Genomic DNA, 18,494 nt, shown 5'->3' on the forward strand with positions numbered 1-18,494 from the left:
AAACACTTCTACTATTATGTCAAGTTTCATAATATAATTTCCACCACAGCAAATGATCTGCCTGATGCCTAATTAGGTCACATCTTCTTGGGGTCCTAGCACCATCCCAAGCATAGGCTAGCACAGAGATCACCAATTCTAGATACCACTGTTCACCATTTACTGGGTGTAATAAGAAGTGTGGTTTTTCAGACCCTTCCAGAACAGGCAGAGAATACAGGGAATGTATTTCAAGCTCTACCTCTCTGTAATTAAACTGTTCCTGTAGCATTGTAATACCATTTACCTAAAAACGAAATTTACTCCTTATTCTCCATGTTGGCAACTTCCAAGTCAGGTTTTTTCAAACCGAAAGGCAAAATACCCCCCTTTTTTTAACAGGCAATGTTACCCAAAAGGACGTAGGGTGAGCTCTTACCTGAAGAACAGAATGCCCCACAGGGCTGTTCTCCGATAACTCTGCCTCATAAGCCATCCTCTCAAATTTGGGTCCATTGTCATTCATATCCAGAATGGTAATGCGTAGCATGGCACTGCTTGCCCGTGGTGGATTACCGCCATCTTGCACCCTGATGGTAAGATCGTAGGAGTCACGCTGCTCTCGGTCCAGGTTACCCATCACAATCAGTTGTGGCTGCTTCCCATCCTGGTCCTCTGCCACCTGCAGCGCAAAGAGCTCATGAGCCTCTGGCCCAGCCATCAGCTCGTAGGAATCCACACCATTGGGTCCCGAGTCCCGGTCCGTAGCCGGTGGAATGGGAAACAGTGAACCTATATTGGTGTTCTCAGGGATAGGCAACATGATCACAGGGGAAGCAAAATTGGGGGTGTTGTCATTCATATCTAAAACTTCGATCTGACCCTCCACCAGCCGAGGGACACCATTTGTCATCAAGTCTGTGATTGACACCTCAAATTCAAGGAAGCAGGAATCGCCCTGGTGAAAGTTCTGGCACTCACGCAAGCTCTCACGGTCAATGGATGTCTCTGTGGTGTAAATGTCACCCGTTTTTCCATCCACTCGCAGATAGGGGGCTCCCACTTCCAATTTATAGAGATGCCCTGTGTTTGGCAAGCCGTAATCCAACGCCAAGCTCCCGATGAGGGTGTTCGGGGGCTGCTCCTCTAGTACTTTGTATACAGCCCTGGTTCCCCAACAAAGCAGTGGAAGATTCAGGAAGGAGCACAGCAAGAGGCACCACGCTGAACGCTTCATGGCCGGCATCAATGGGGCTGTCCGCCAGTCTGGAAGAAAGCAGAAAACAGCAACGGATTAGACGCTTACAAAATAAACTGCACTTGTCCCCACAAAGCTTTTATGTAGCTGCACACCTTCTAATCGGATCTACAAGAACAAATAATCACACCTATGGAATGCAGGAAATAGACTGCCCAACCAATCAGTGACCGCCCTTCCTCTTACTCACACAGTAGAGCAAGGTGCACAGTGCATTGTCTGGCCCACAGTTTCTCTGGGCAGATTACACACACTTGATATTTGCTCACTCGACACACTAAACCCAAAACTATTCCTCACACCCTACTGGACTCAAGGCATGTTTATCTGGGACTAATTGCAAGGGACACCACGTTGGCTGCTATTTTAAGACAGTGGCCATATGCCAAGTGGTTTAGGGCAAAGGGCGAACCTTACTGAAAAAAACTGCAGCAGAGTAATTTTCACCACAAGTGAAGAACTGGTCTCTTCCAGCCTTTGGGCTGCAAGGCAGCATTCTGAAACAGAAGGAACGATGTGAACACACCCTACTGCCAGTAGCAGAGGTGGGGGCCCGGGGGAGGTTTGCTTCCCGCCCCTGCTCGGCCACTGCCTACTGCGCGCGCTCACACACTATGCAGCTGGAAAGTCTGCATTTAATAACATGTCGACGGTAAATCGCCGATTATTATGGTCTATCAATTCGTAGAACCTCCTGCATGGACTCTCGAGGCGAGGCGCCCTAACTTGGTCTATGAACCAAAATGCACATGTTCCGTATCTAGGGGGTAAGCCTTCCCCACCCCTTCTCCTTCCCTCTGGTGTGAGGGGGTGGTTTGGGAGTCCAAGACGTGCCTTTCTGTAAACACATTATTTCTCAGTTTGGTCCCCCTTTGATGTACGCGTCACCATTTGTTTTATAAACATTAAAAACCGGCCTGTCGAGTTTTTGCTTTAAAATAATTAAACAAACAGAGCAGGTCACAACGCAAAGGAACAAGCGAGAATAAACAAAAACGCATGAAATAATTCCCTGGGAACACGAAGGCTGAAAGCGAAGGAAGATGCTCCTCAAGTGCATAGAGTTTAGGACTGGCATTGCACTGGCTGAAAGGGTCCACGGGTATCTGGAAGCTGTAAGGTCCAAACTAATGTGACACCCCTCTGAACCCATTGTGTTTCGAGACAACAACAAAAAAATAAGAGTGGAACATGCTGGATAAATCTGTTAATCTATGCCATTAAGCCCTGGAATCAGAATGCTTTAATATGACAATACCAGAGCCATCAGACTGGATCAGGCAGTTACAGCCCTGGGAAGTGATAGGGTCAGACGAAGGGAGGGCATTAATGAGGGTCCCCAGTGAAATGATGGCCCTATTCAGCATGCCAGCAAAGTTATTGATATTAGCACCGCAGATTTGATTCCTCGATGCCGATATTCAATCTGTCTGTTTGAATGCATGGGGTGCTGCGAGCATGTGATCCGTTCATTCAAACCCCCAAGATAGTCACCATGGAAATGGAAGGGCGTGCTCCATGTGGAGTAGCTCTTCCATTTCCATGGCGGTCTGGGATGTTGGAGCAGTAGCAGCAGCATCAGGGGAATTATGTTTCTGGTGTGGGGGGGTGAGGAGGGAGGAGCAGCGACCGGCGGGGAGGTGGGACGGGAGCTCTGAGCTTACTCAGAATGCAGGCTTATACCACAAATTGAACCCGTATTCCGAGCAAGCCGATTGGCTGCGATGCCTGCCCTGTGTTCCAATTTACAATAAAACAACTGCTCAAAGCATCTTTAATCCCATGGCACTTGCAGTACAGTAGAAGGAATGAATGAATGGCAAAAGCCGGGTCCCACAGTCCTAAAGAGGAATAGGGGAGGATTGGATGCATCTTATGCTCCGTGAAAAGTTCAAATCAAGGTTGCCATTGAGCTCTCGAAGTAGCACAGAAATCAGAAGGCAGCCAGGATAGTAACGGTATAGGCAAAACAATGCTAGAGTTGGCTAAACATGATAGGGTCTACATGCAGGCCAAAGACAGATAAACAGCTATGCTAGGCCTCCAGTTCCTGGTGCCAGGATGACAAAGGTGATAGGGCCCACTTTAAAGGAATAGTTCGTTCAGAAATATTATTGGCCAAAAAGATGGCCAATAATAAAACAAATACCTAAAATATATTTTTTTTAAGTCCATATGCAAAGTTTCGAGCAAATGAATCTCAAACATTAAAATTGCAAGCACTAGTGGGCATCCATTTTGTGAAATGGATGCCCCCTGTGCTTCCGTTTGCGGCACTAATGAAGCAAAAGACAGCCAGCTGTAGTAAACAAAAACTACCACTGGGTGGCTTTTGCTTCATTGGTGCCAGACTCCGAGGACAGGGAGCAGAGACTACAGGCAGGAAAGCTGCAGCTCGGTAAGAGCGATTTTTTTTTTAAATAAGCACTAGCTGCGTTTTTTATTTCTAAGTTTTCCGGTCTAGAGGAGCCCGGAAAACTTAGAAATAAAACCGCAGCTTTTAAAACATTGTATTTATGTTTGCGGTAACTTCAGCTTGGAGCGCAGAGGGCTCCAAGCTGAAGCTACCGCAAACATAAATACAACGTTGTTGTGTTTCAAAAACGCTGTGGTTATTCTTTAAGTTTCTCGCGCTCCTCCAAGCCGGAGGAGCCTGAGAAACTTAGAAAGAAAAACCGCAGTGTTTTTAAAACACAACTGCGTTGTGTTTCTGCCTGCCGTGGCCATCACTTTGGGTCTCCGGTGCTCACCCTGGGGAGCACCGGAGACCCAAAGTGAAAGCTAAGGCAGGCAGAAACAACGCGGTTGTGTTTCTGTGCCGCAGTGTTTAGAAATACAACGTTTTTGCATTTGTAAATGCCGCAATATTTACAAATCCAAAAACATTATTCTGAATGCTGCAGCTTTTGCTGAGAGTCTCCTGGACTCCTTCAGGGTTGGGGGAGCCCAGGAGACTCCCAGCGAAAGCTGCAGCATTCAGAATAACAACTTTGTATTTGTGATTGCCGTGGTTTTCCAACCACGGCAATCACAAATACAATAACGTTATATTTTTAATTGGTGCGCCTCAGCTTTTTGCCTTCATTTTACGTTTTCTGTGCTTCCCTGGGCTTGGGGAGCACAGAAAACGTAAAATGAAAGTGAAGGCAGCCTCAGCTCTGCTTAGGCTGCAGTAAGCAAAAGCTCCCAGTAGGGGGATTTTGCTGCTTGTTTAGTGCCGCAAAGGCAGAGCCGAGGAGGCGGTCTGAATTCACAAAATGGATGCCCCCTAGTGCTTGCAATTTTAAAGTTTGAGCTTCATTTGCTCGAATTTTTGCATAGGGACTTAAACAAAATATATATATTTTAGGCATTTGTTTTATTATTGGCTATCTTTTTGGCCAATAATATTTTCTGACCGAACCATTCCTTTAATGCAAAACTGGCCACTGATGATTAAGCCTGACAAACTTCTTTACATGCTATCTCCCCTCCCCCCCAAACGTACACAATGTTTTGGGACTTGGACATTCAATGTCAAACTTGTGGTGGGTTTTCATGCCTTGTGATTCTTGCATTGTTTTCTGAGCCAATCTGTAGTGCTGGCTTTCGGGTCGTTTATCGGGCTTGTCAGAAACATTCAGTGAATCAGAACCCTGAATCTCCTAAAGGAAGTGCAAAATTATGTAAAAGGCTCAGTTCCATTCCTGTACCTTTGTGAGTTCTGCTAGACTGTGAGGCAGTGTGTTACACAGGGTAGACTGATGGGTGTGGGGTTGTGCTTGGTGCAGTTTGAGAGAGTTGAGCAGTTATAGAAGCAGTTTGCGATAGTAGGCGTTTGTGTATTTTGATGTTGAGGGTTCGTTTTCCATTTTAGTGTACATTTGTTTGCATAGTGTTTGATCATTGCTTTGTTAATTTCTCCCATATAAAGATCAAAGCAGAAAAACAACTAGGCACCAAATATGTCATGAACAAATTTGTTTGCTTCTGTCTGATTAAGTCTTGACTTAAATTTGCAAAACATTGAGGTATAAAAGTTACGTTTGTAGCAACTCATTCACCATTTAATCATTTTATGAGTAAGCGAAGAGTAAATCTGAGTTCTGTGTAACTCGTTAATAGATTGAATTTGTGGTTTCCATATTTATAGCAAAGATTAAGGGGGGGGGCATTCTACTGGTAATAATCAACTACAGCTTTTCAATCCATGCATTCAACACCTACTGCCAAAATCATGCAGTAAGCATTCTGTTGTCCAAAACATATGTAGAGGCCCCATATTCATAAAGAAGGCACAGTTTTCCCTGCATTTAATTTATGCAATATGAAATATAAACTAAATATGGTTTTAAGTATCTGCTTTTTGCTGTTGGTAGCCCTATATTATGATGAATGCTCTTCATTCGGCAGGTAAGGAAAAGTTGGACAAGTTGTATGCCTCTGGATTCAATGGGCTGAAGGGGGATCACCAGTGTGATTATTTAAAAAAAAAAAAGTGAACAAATTCCCAGGAGCTGGAAATGCATTCCCAAGAGCTTCTGGCAGAGGTGTGGTGAGAGGGCGAGTGCATGTTAAATGGATTTATTGGCGAGTGAAAGAATGAGTGTTGGATTGTATATTGGTATTCGTGTAAAAAGGTGTGATGATCGGGAGGGAGAATATTGGATGAATGGAATTGGTGAGGAATATATGATGGATTAGTAATTAAGTGAGGGTAAGTATTGGATGATTGGGAGTATAGGATGGATGAATTGGCAAGTGTGTGCTGTATTTATGGCTTGGTGACAGTCATGGACAGATGTGTGGATTGAGCAGAGAAAGCGGGTGAGTGATGGATTGGTGAAATAGTCGCAGGGCGAGTGGTGGGTGGATATATTGATGAACGTGTGTGATTTGGACTGGAGAGGGAGTGCTGTATAGATTTGGTGATTGATGGGGTCAATGTTGACAGGATGTATGGCTTGGTGAGTGAGCGAGAGCGGTGAGATTACAGAACTGAAGGAGAGGAGTGTTGGATGGATGGATTGTTGAGAAAGCGGTTGGATTTTGACCAGGTGGATGGATTGGTGACAAAGAGGGAGTAGTGCATGGGTGGATACCGGGCAAAAGAAGTGAGATTGCAAGTGAGCAGTAAGTACTGCTAAGGGTGAGGGGATAGAGCAGCAGACAGCGTGATGGTGAGCTGAAGAAGTATTGACAATAGAAAGAGGTGTTGAAGCGGCATTGAGAAATAAGAGTTTGAGCCACTTAAGATTTACAAATTCGTTTGTCTGCATCTTTGTGTTTTTTATTGACAATCATTCTATTGGATAACCTGGAATTCTTTTTTGCATTTCTATTAAATGTTCTGCAACCCTTCTCTTCATTGTGGAATGATGCTGGTTATGTAAAGTTTTGAACAGCAGGAGAGGATACACTGTACCATAAACGTGGAACTGCAATTCACTAACATCATTTCAACATTGGTTTTGGTTCTTAGCACAATAAAGTCTTTGCTTCCATTTGTCAGGTGATCAATCTTATGCATGACCATTTTTCACAGAGAATCAGTTCTTATGAGAAATCCTGTCTTTGAGGAGACAGAGCATCCAGTAATCTAATATGTATGATCTCTTATAGCAAAACAAAAGGTGATGGCTGGAAGGTTTTGAATTAATTCTAACCTTTGGCATTGCTCTTGGAGACCCTGCAGACCATCATTCTTCAGCCTGCCAAGCCATTACAGAAGGGAAAAGACATATGCAGATTAGGCTTGGTCCCACCCCAAAAGGGGCAGTGGAGCCCAAACTGCTAGGTCAAAGTCCTTATGTACAAGACCACACGCATCCCCAGACATGTTTGGCCTCATTGGGCGGCATCAGTTAGGAGTAGCTTGGGTCTCTAGGTCTAGCATGCTCTGGCCCACTTCTGAGCATTCCAGTCCCGCTCGGGTGACTTAAGAAAAACAAAAGAGGTGATGGCTAGAAGGTTTGGAATTAATCACAACCTCTGGCATTGTGCTGGGCATCCCTCAGGCCATCATTCCTCAGCCTGCCAAGCTATTACAGAAGGGGAAAGACGTGCAAATCAGGCTTGGTCCCACCCCAGCAGGCGAAGAAAGATAGTCTGGAGGGTTACCCAGAGCAATGACAGGGGTCAAGTTTAATTCCAATTTATCACCTCTTGTTTTGCTGCTTCTTTTATAGCTCATTTCCGATGAGGTTACGAGTTTCTTTAGAATAAGATCTAGTCTTATGTTGCCTCCAATGGTTTCCAAATCTCACTGTGTTGTATGTTGTATCAAACTCAAGTCTTTTGTCCATGAATTATCAATAGGCATCAACATTGCTTTGCTAAATGTTAGATCTTATGAAGGCTAGTTTTAACTGTTTAAGTATCAACACTCCACTCCTTTTCTAGAAATGTCCTTCCACTCTTTTTGCTAATAGGACTTTGAAAGCAATCGGGAAAGGTCTGTGGAATTCATCACATTGACTATATCTTATAAAAGAGCATAGAAGGCACTCCTTACAAGAAGAGTAGTATAGTATGTGGACTATTCTCTCCCCTTGTTGCTCAATCGCCTTAAATCAGCTTTCATCACAAAACGACAATGACAACAGGAATGTGTCCAAAGGTGGGGTGATGTTCAGATTAGATTCCACTGATATCCGAAATCTCCACTAGGTCATCAATCTATAAGAGTATATGCTGTGACCACCTAATAGGGATCAGGTGTACATTCAACAAGCACTCAGTTGCTGATTTACAAAACTACAGAGGCAAATCTTAGTTCCACCATATTTAATTGGATACAAAAAAATGTGTTCTCGAAGTAGTAACTTGAAATGTGAGGAATATTTGATTGCATACATAAGCTTGAAGAACTCTTATGGAAACATTTAAGTGCTTTAAAGACTGCACCATCTCCTATACAGGTGTATGGTGAGGATTTGATTTTTTGCATCATTGTTGATGGGAGGAGAGTTGGTCCCATCATAGGGTTTGTGACGGGGCACCAGTGGTCCAGGGATGAATACCAGTTTCTCAACCATCAATCAGCCCCACGCCTCTAGTACACAAGAAGAGATCCGAACAGAATGGAAACAAAAGTAAATTATAAAGTAAATTATAAACCTCCTTTTCCAATTTTGATTGGTTGGCTCTATCTAAAAGCTTGTGGATCGATGGTTAGTTGCAACACAGCAATGATATTTATTACCCAATGATAAAAAGGGACTGCCCAGTCAAGGTTGTATACAAATATCTAATTTATTAATCACAACAGACAGTTTTACCACACTACAAAATACAACCCACCCTGTAAAGAAATGCAGAGGACAGAGTTTCAAAGAAGGAAAAGGGATGCACTCTGACTATTGACAGGAGGATAGTCCGTATAGTAAATAATCGCAACAATTCCAGGGATACTTGGCTTCAGCACAAACGGAGCAATGAGTCTTAAAATGTCCCTAGTGGCATTCAGAGAAGGACCAGGGGGAAAAACACAATGAACCATGTCCTTGTAAGTGCCCTTGGTGCTGAACAGGGTTGAGTCTGTTTCAGGGTGCCTTGCAGCTTCTGTGACAGAGTTCAAGACGGGAGACAGCTGCGGGTAACAGGCAGCAAACAGTTTGGCGAGCGAAGCTGACGAACGGCTGCAGGCTGGCCTACACAGCAACTCAGGAATGGTCTTCGTGCTGGTTGACAGCTCTAGAGCACTGGTCAAGGCGTCTCGGACGGCTACACAAACTGCACCATAAAAAAGTCACTGGTGCAGTAGGTTGCAGCAGGTTGCAGCTTGAGAGGCTCAGAGATGTCCTTTAAGGGGGATGTCACTAGATTCTGGTCGATGCACTTCTCATAGCCTCTTCACAGGGCTTGTGCCGTCCTTTAAAGCAGATGGCCCAAAGCTGAGGAGTGTGTTGCAGGCAGCTGCCTTGTCCTTGCTTTTGGTTCAGAAACTCTCTGGCACTTCCCACCTAGGAAGCATGGCGCTTCCTGTGTGCTAGCTGGCTAACAGTTCTGGAGTTGCTGGAGGGTCCTCTGGATTTCGCATTTCCCTCTGTTCCCTGGGAGATGTTTAGGGGAGGGCTCTTGCTTCCCTCTTGAGGTCCTGGCCTTCCTTCAGTGACGGAAGATGTAAGGCAGACTGTACCTTCAGCCAGGCTCCAGTGCTGAGTTCTTGTTACTCGTTGCAAAGTCTTTAAATGTCCTGCGAAAAGAGGGGCTCAGCCCTCTTTTAAAGCCAAATAGACCACAGGGATTGGTTCAGGCTAAGCCTACCTTAATGAACCAATCCTGGGTCCCCACAACAATCTCCTGAATGCGTGAGGTCATAACCAGAGAAGTATGCAACAGAAAAGGTAAAGGGGTGAAAACACATAATACTAAGTCCCACCCATCTTCCTGTCTGTTGTGGATCAAAGGGTCCCTCTGGTTAATGGAGCTCTCTGCGGTTCCCGATTTAAGCGGCAGGTCTCCTTTGAAGCTACAGCGAGACAAGACTTTCTGGCACCATCAAACCACATATTCCTAAATTTTGAAAGGTCCCCCTGCTGAGAGGAGTACTGTAAACAAGCAGTCCCAGAGATGACATTTCACGGTCATTCGATACTGAGGGCAGGAGCTGGCATCAGACAGTTGCTTTTGAAAGGTTGTTGTGGGTTTCCAGTCTCCTTTGTTAGCCTAGATAGCCATGCCCCATGTGAGCCAATTTGAATTACTTTCCGATTAGTATGCAAATTGCTGCCACCAGCTACATGGCCCAACAAAAAGGACATTGAGCATTGGGGCATCCATGGAGCCATTGTTAGTTAATCAGGCTGTCCATGGCAGGGGGGAAACCCCCCCCCCCCCTGCCTTTCTGGAGATGCATTATGTACTCCTCCTGTCATATCCTAACTAAATATGACAGGGGGTTGGGGTTGGGGGGGGGACAGCACCTGTAGGCTGTGTCCACCCAGAGTACATAGGCTGTGCAATGAGGATAGGAAAATGGGTGCAGATTAGCCCCACACATTTTTTCAGCGGTTGATCTACCATCATTCAATTCCATTTAAAATTTCAAAAACGCGAGCGCACCCCCACCGTGCGGATGATCGAAATTATCACACCAACTCAGTTGGAAATTGTAGTTTTTCGTTAGGACGAGCCACATGTTTTCACAAAGGTCAAAACAGGTGAAATCCCCCTGCTTCATACATCCAAACCTACTTATATACTTCCTATGGAATCTTAAATCTCAACTATTTGTAGGAATTTCTTCTACCTTACAGCACTAAAAATAATCATCAAAATTTCGTCTGGTAGAGCCCAAAAGAGGGCAAGGGGTTTCCACACCGACCCCCTCGAAGACGGACACATCCAAAACAGGCTCTTCCTGCGCAAGACTACACCATTCTCGGACACCTGCAGAGGGCGAGAACACTGGTGTAAGCCCCTAACGTGGTTCTCTGAATTCAATTGCGGTCTCAAGAAAACACGTTTCAATGAAAAAGAAAAAAAAAATAATAAGATACAGGCCTTTCTTCCTAGAACATCACCGATAACCATCTGGTGGTGGGACAGGAAGTAGTTTGGTAATGAAACAGGAGCATGATGTGCATCTGAAATCGGACAATTGCTTTTGTAAAGGAAAAGCAATTGGACAGGTTTTGCATTTCTTTTTTGCCAAGTTCCGGTTTTTTCGATCCGCTGCAAGGTCTTGTTTCCATAGTACTCCATCTGCTAAAGGAGGCCTCCTACATTGTAATACTGAAGCACTAGCATTGTATTTACACATGTGAAACTGCCAGCCATCCACCTGTGCAACCTGTTTCAGCAAGACGCCGAGGGCAAAAAAAAGCGTGCATGGCAAGATGGAGCAGACATATTTCTCTTTTTGAAAAGAGTGTAACCTGTCAAATAATCTCCAGTGCTGAGAGTGGCCTTAATTCGTAAAACCATTTTCCTGCTGTAGCTCTTCCCATTTTCCGAGTGTGGTAATGTCTAGTGGGTCAAATGGTGTCTATTTTTCGACAAAATACAAACAAAACCTCATCCCAAAATAAGAGACCTGGCTGAATTGTTCTGGAAAGAAGAATGCAGTTTTGGGAGAGGGTGGTCGAAGGGGATGCTAACGTTACATGGGGTGTTCCAAACGTTGTGAAATCCTGATTGACCTGCGTTTTTTCTAGAGCATTATGTTTTTTAAATGATTAAGCTGTTTCGACTGCAGATTGCCTCAATGGTGTGCCCGATTGCTAGGCGAGGACTGGGGTATAGCCATAGGCCATTCCCATGGGAATGGGGCCACTGTGTGACCAGTGGCCCATAGACTTGTTGTCCATAAAAAAAATGTTTTGGACCGCTTACAGATTTGCTATACGTGCAGGCACGGCCAGTGGCTGACAGTCTAGTCATGGGGATATTGAGCGTGGACAGGTGGGGCAGGGCAATCTGGCCTTCCGCAGTGAGGTCATCGATAATGCCATCTGTGATACTTTTTGTGGGTATGAGTAGGGCATGGTGGGAATGCGAGTTATGGTTTCATAGCTTACTAGAACTAGCGGATTTCGGGTGCTTTTGAACTTCACCACACTAGAACTGTACTGATTTTGTGGTTTAGACACACCTCTACAAACCATACACTTGGACCAAAGCAAACGTGGGACAATACAGAATGAAGAACCGACAAAATTACTCAGATACCCAGAGATGACCCAAAAACAACCAACCACCCACGTCTCTTGTCCACACCACATACTACACGCAACCAGAGTGCTTGTGAAACAACCCACCAAGCACGCAAATCACACACCCCTGTCTACTCATACTACAAACTCAACACCCGCAGACAACAAATAGCTCAGCCACTGGACTCCACAAGCCCAGTGCACATAAAGCATAGCTAGAAAGCACACACACACACACACGCACACACGCGCACACACACACACACACACACACACACACACACCAGTTTCTCCTGGTTCTGCGTGCATCAAGAGATGATACAACCTCTACCCTACCCCTCTCACCCTCACTAAACAATCCTACCCACTGTTCTTGCAGAATCAGTTGAGCTCCTGCAGACCATGCAAATGGCAGCAGTGTGCACTACATATCAACATATATATTTTTATTGAGTGATGAAGAAAAACTATACAATTCCTTGTGGAGAAGCATATTCTTTAAGTGAAGGCGATTTCCCAAGACTTCAGAAGAGATTTTTTTTAAGAAAGATTAGTTAAGCAAGGATGTGTAATGGACCCAAGATGGGCTCGGACATTTCCTATACTGTGTTGGCCAACGGTTGCTAGGTAGAATGGTTAGGAACCCGGTTATCCCAGATATGTAAACTGGGGTCTGCCCATCATTTGTCAAATGTGAGTAAGCAAAACTTGGTTGTGTGAAACGTGGATGGAGGCCTACAAAAGGGAAACTTGGAATGGGAAATGTAACCAAAAGCCTCCCAGGGCCATACCACCATAGCCATGCTTTGAAGGTACGATTGTTAAGGTGGAGGTGTGTTGGTGCCAGCGAAGAAGCGAGTGTAGCGTTACATGCTCGAGACACCTGGTTTAGTTACAATTGTTAGTCTGGAGGTGGTTGGTCAATTTAACAATAATGCTATTGCCATACATGCAACAAGAATATTGTCCCTGAAGTTCCCCATCCCCAGCCATCCAAAAGTTTCCTTCTAAGAGCAGAGGCTTGCATTCAATATGTACATGGTTTCATAGTGGTTACCTCGTCAGCTGTAAATTCCAAGATTTACCCAGATGCTCTCTGCGGTCACAATATACAAGAATTTGAATAGGTAAAACGTTCCTGGTTAAGAAGGTCCGAGTAGGGGACATACAAGAGAAACTCCTTATGCATGCAGTAAAAGAAGCATTCCCTATAGTCCTATGGCTAAAATTGAAATCAAAAGATGGCAGGTCAGAGGGATAGGGGCACTCAAGATGCTTGGTCTGTGTTGAGAATCCATAAGCCAATTGGACTGCCTCGGAAAATAGATTGGGTGTAGGGGAACATATACAGGACAAGCGATTATATGGGTAGTCCAGAGATTCCAGATTACTATGGCAGAGTTTCGTTGAGTGGGTGAATGAGTGCCTGTGAAGCCCAGGTAGCTCTTAGGTAAGTAACAAGCCCTGGTGGGGTGCATCGATGAGTGAGCCAAGGCGAGTTATGACCCCAAGATGCAGCAAAAGTGTGTTGAAAATTGAGCTGCTAATGTGGAACAGATTAAGCATCTTCTAAAGCTCAGGGACCGTGTTAGAAAAGCAGTCGGGAATGAAGAGTGTATAATGACAGGGAAAGATGTGTCACAAAGACTCCTGTAGAAGGGCCTGTTGGTGGAAACCCCCTATGGAGTGAAGGACCATAGTGCTATAAGACAATGTGTCTACAAAATAAAGTGGAACGACGGCCTGTGTGGCTTCTATGTTCCCATGTAAGAAAGCATCCAATTGCATGCATTTTTGGTGGGGAAAAAAGGACAGTGAAGTAAGAGGTTACGATCTCGTTTAGCTTTGGGAGAGAAAAGGCCATGTTCCACAATATCCCATCGCCCTACATATCCTCCTCTTCGGTTACAAAGCCCTTTAGAACAATGTGGTGCCCAAAAGGAGTGCACAGGAACAAAGATTTCTGGCCCTAGCAATCCCCCTTAGAGTTGTCCCAAAACCCTGGATTTCGCGATTCATACCCACCCACCCTCACAAGTACCATGAGGTCTGAGCAAAATGCCATAACCCACAACACAAGAAAAAGAGGCAAGTAACCAATAGAGCTTGGACAATACACGGGACAATATTGAGATCTAGCAGAGCCCAGCATATTGGCACCAAGTAGGACTCTCGGTCATACAACAAACAGGACTAGTACGATCAAGGGTGGGTAAGAGGTCTTCCCTTATTTACATATGACAAGACCTGTTCCCAATGTGTTGATCTCAAGTGTCCAGAAGCTTTTGATTGGACTGGTTTTGTGATTATTTGATTAATCAAAGGCACTCAATATTGTTAAATGGATTGTCATGTGTGTCAGCATTCCTGTAGGTTTAACAAAATGTTAATACCGTGCCAGCTTAAGTGTTTGAGGAAATCATCTTTTGTTAGTGATTTTATGTTGTTAGTATCTCCATTTGCTCCTGTAGGAAAATAGCCTGCTCCTTTAGAAAAATAACAGGGCGACAGGTGCAGTTATCTAAAGCAGTCATTGTTTGCTTTACTACTTTAGTTATAACCTTGATATACATGTTTTGCCATTTGGAGAAACCAAGCACAAGCATTTGTGGAGTGTTGGAAGTGGCAGTATGGTTTTCTAGAATGTTTGCTCCAATATCTTTCAAAGTTTGGGAGAGGTTTTGTTTATTGTCTTTTGTCAGAGATTCTGGTCAGGAGACTGCCCATTTTAAAGATTTTTGTAGAAATATTATAATTCGTTTTTTTAAGTAGCATCCAGTCTGAACTCCACTTTGAGCGCCAAGTCATGCATATATGATCTATTGTTTCATTCTTTTGTATCTGTTCTTTGAACCGTTTCCAAGCTATCACAATTTAAAATGGCGTTCCAGTGTGTTAATTGGCTATAGAATGGCAATATTGGTTCTGTTTTTTTTGTGCGTGTCCAATAGCTTCATTTTTAAATGGCAGAAGCGGATTTGATTAATGATTACATGTTTGTGGTCGTTCAATTAAAACAGTGTCAACTATCCAAAAATGTATTGGGATGGAATGTGAAAGAACAGACTTAAAAATGGAGCTGACCTATCATTCCCTGTCCTTGGGACTTACAAAAATAATTATATCTAGTTTGTTCTTCTGCATATAATGGAGCGTGGACCTACCTTTGTAAAGTAACACTAGGTCCCTGCTCAATAAATAAATAATTTTCAGTGGGCACTTTCACTGTTTTTACACCCTGGCACCAGTCCCAAAAAAATAAATAAAATAACTGAATGCCTTAGTTTAAACACCTTCGTGCTGGGCTAGGAAATTCAGGAATGACTAGGAATCCTTTAGGACTAGCGCTCCTTGATGACATTTAACCAACAATCCAGCTTGTAGGCTCAGCCCTACTACCCAAGGGATTTTGCGCACACTTGGCTTTTCAGTCCCCGGAACGTAGCACCCAGTAATTGCTTGGCTTCTCTTACTGGCAAGTGTTTCACCAACACAGTGTACCCCTCTGACGTACATATTCTCATACTAGAATTAGGTCACACACCTGGACAGAAATCTATAGCAACTTTCAATATATCTGATCACTCTTCAGGTTACGTTCTTAGCCAACGTCTGTGAAGAGGTCCTCCGTGGATGTTCTACTTATTCTGAGTCTGGTCATTGTTGAAGATATAGTTCGATACAAGCTTTTGGCCCCTACTCGGTCTGATCTTAGCCACTGCCAGATATAAGCCTCAGAAAACTTAAAATGTCCTTTTCCTATGGGTCAATCTTGCTTGGAGTTTGAGATGTAGCCCTATTCAGGCTCTCTGGGTTTGCACCTCTCCCAACATTGTTCCTTCACTCCCTCTTCTGCTTCCAGGATACTAACCCATACTGTCTCCCTCCCTGTAGTGCACTGCAGTATTTTATCATGCATTTTCTTTTATCAGCCATGAATGTTCCCATTACCATTCTTGTCTCATAAGTAAAGCGCTTAGCCTTCTTAGGTTTTTCAGCTCTGTGTGCGCCTGTTCAGAAAGTCAGAAAGACATTGTCTGGTGCTTTCTTCAGTGAGAATTACATTGGGTCTCTTTTCCAGAAGTAACAAGACCACATCCCTACCAATGAGCATCTTATTCACAGTGCTACATTTCCAGTTCCAAGCTACTAGCGAGACATACAAAGTCACCTGCCTCCTCAACTCTATGTGCTCACCATTTTCTACTCAAAGAATCGAACACCACATATCATTGGCTAGTGACAAGTGCAAATTTGATGACTGAAAACTCTTCTTGTAGACCTGATGTATATTTATAGTTGGATTTCCATCACACTTAGTCTTGTGAAAAAGTGCCCGATGTTTAGAACACATCAAAAAGAAGAGTGGTGAATTTACATTTCTAATTATCTCCCAATGATCCACTAGAATAATCTGCCTCGGGTCCTGCATTCGGTACAAAGCTGGAGAAATGACTATGCATAGATAACCTAAAGAAATGGGAGAGGGAGAGGGAGAGAGGGGGTGGAGGGTGTGTGCGTGTGTGTGTAAATAGAGAGAGGTGAAGTGAGGCGGTACACACAACATGTGGGTTGTTTAGTTACCTGCTGACGCATAGCAACCTGCTTCTACTCGTTCAAAACACACCCTGGATCAGAGTCCAACTCTGTGATTTCTGAGCAGTCTACCCATGTAAATGGCTTAATTGCAGCCGGGCTAAAGTCGTGGGTGGACGTAGTCCCCCCCACTTTTTTCAGAGGACAACTTGATATGTCAATTTCTGGAGACACCATATTCAATTGATATGTTAATGAGTCCCCACATTTATTTTTTAGGATTTGACACCTGAATTGCATCTACAAAACTAGCTTAACTATCTCCTGATCTAATAAAACTGCCTCAACCAAGAGGGCCTTCAGGCACTTGATTTATAAGCATTACTTGCACTTAATTCCCCTTATAAACAAGCATCTGCAAAACCAACAGTGTTGGCTCTTGTATAGGAGTTAGCTATGCATTTATACGGCACTACTATAATATGCCCAATTACTAGTACCATTTGGCAGCTGATGCCATCTTGTGGCAAAACAGTACCATTTTGGCAATGCCTAAAAAAAAAAATCCAAACAGTAGACTATGCCAATGCCCGTTTGTGTTGCAAATGGGGTAGGGTTTCTCGTTGCAATCTTTCAAGGAAAATAGGAAAGACCCCCCCACACTCTCTCTCTCACACACACACACACACACACACACACACACTTGCTCCATCAAGCCGTCTTCTCCTTATACCTTTGTTCACATTCTTTTTTTACTGTTCGATTTGTAATGGTGTTCCGCCTCCATTTTATTGTGACAAAGCAGTCCTACACAAGAATGCATAGCAAACCTATTGCATTCCTCATGCCAATCTACATTATTTTTGTGGGGGAAGATTCTGCAGATTATTAACTTAGTAAAAATGTTCCCTAGGCAACACAATTACCTCGAACCCCACTGCCGCCCCATTCTGCCTTTAGGGCAATGGGGCCATAGGATTCTTAGAAAGGAACGCCTTGCACCCTCATAAGAGGCTCCAATGCCTTTGCTCTGAAGAATCTGAAGAGCGTCATTTCTGGGTGGAGCTCATCCCTTACATTACATTAAATGCCTAGCGTGAAGTAGAAAGAATAGGGATATGTTACCACCAGCTTTTAACAGTGCGTTGAAACAGAAAATGCATGGCAGTAAGTATAAGGAACAAGTTACTTACCTGTAACTGTTGTTCTCCAGCATGGGTCTGGCATGGATTCACATGCTCATGAATATTCCCCGTCGTCAGACTGGGAATCCTCGGTAAAGAAAAATCAGTATCAGTTTCGTTTCTGATCTGTCTTTCGTAGTAGTAACCAATCACTGATCTCTGCGTCATACTGACCACAGCCAATGACTGCCGTCTCCCTCCCTTCCCCCAAGGACGAGGGAACTCGCCGTCGAACACACTGGGAGGACCGTCCAGCTACTCACAGACCTGGGATTCGCATTAAATTACCCAAAGTCCCACCTGGTGCCGTTGCAGGTGGCCCTCTTTCTGGGAGCGAAGCTCGATACAGTGAGGCGCCTGGCGGCACCGTCGGAAGAACGGACGAAGACCATTCTGGGCAAAGTGCAGCACCTGCTAGCCAAGGACGTGGCCAGGGTGAGGTCCATCAAGTCCCTCCTGGGGATGATGTCCTCTTGCATCTACCTGGTGCGCCTCTGCAGACTACGGATGCGCCCTCTTCAAGAATTTGTCGACGCTCGTTGGATGCAGGCGACGGGCACCTTCGAAGACAAGGTCCCCCTCAACGAGGTGTTCCGGCGGGCGATTCAGTGGTGGGGCGTTCGAGCTCACCTCACTGCGGGCAAGGACTTTCAGACGCCGGCATACCAGCCCCGCCTCCGGCAGCCATCTTCAGATTTGGTAGCACGTGAAGTGGCAGTATGACCAAGTGAAGAGCCGCAGAGGGGTAGGCGGGAGGGTTTGCATGTGAATCCATGCCAGACCCATGCTGGAGAACAGTTACAGGTAAGTAACTTGTTTCTTCTCCATCATGGGGTCTGGCATGGATTCACATGCTCATGAATATAAGAATACATAACAATACACACATGCACAACCACG

The 18,494-nt window shown here is 44.5% G+C and overlaps 1 protein-coding gene across 4 annotated transcripts in view; it reads right to left on the reverse strand.

Annotated features, from left to right (window-relative positions):
• Positions 1–18,494, reverse strand: part of PCDH1 (protocadherin 1) — a 635,879-nt gene that overhangs the window by 532,884 nt on the left and 84,501 nt on the right. For all 4 annotated transcript variants that reach the window (XM_069654113.1, XM_069654112.1, XM_069654115.1 and 1 more), the window contains exon 2: positions 419–1,245. In XM_069654113.1, the coding sequence (XP_069510214.1) occupies positions 419–1,225 (807 nt within the window). In that variant the 5' untranslated portion in view covers positions 1,226–1,245. The remainder of the gene's footprint in view (positions 1–418; positions 1,246–18,494) is intronic.

This window comes from Ambystoma mexicanum, chromosome 3q (genome assembly GCF_040938575.1).
Source record: "Ambystoma mexicanum isolate Mex_15411 chromosome 3q, UKY_AmexF1_1, whole genome shotgun sequence".
NCBI lineage: Eukaryota > Metazoa > Chordata > Amphibia > Caudata > Ambystomatidae > Ambystoma > Ambystoma mexicanum.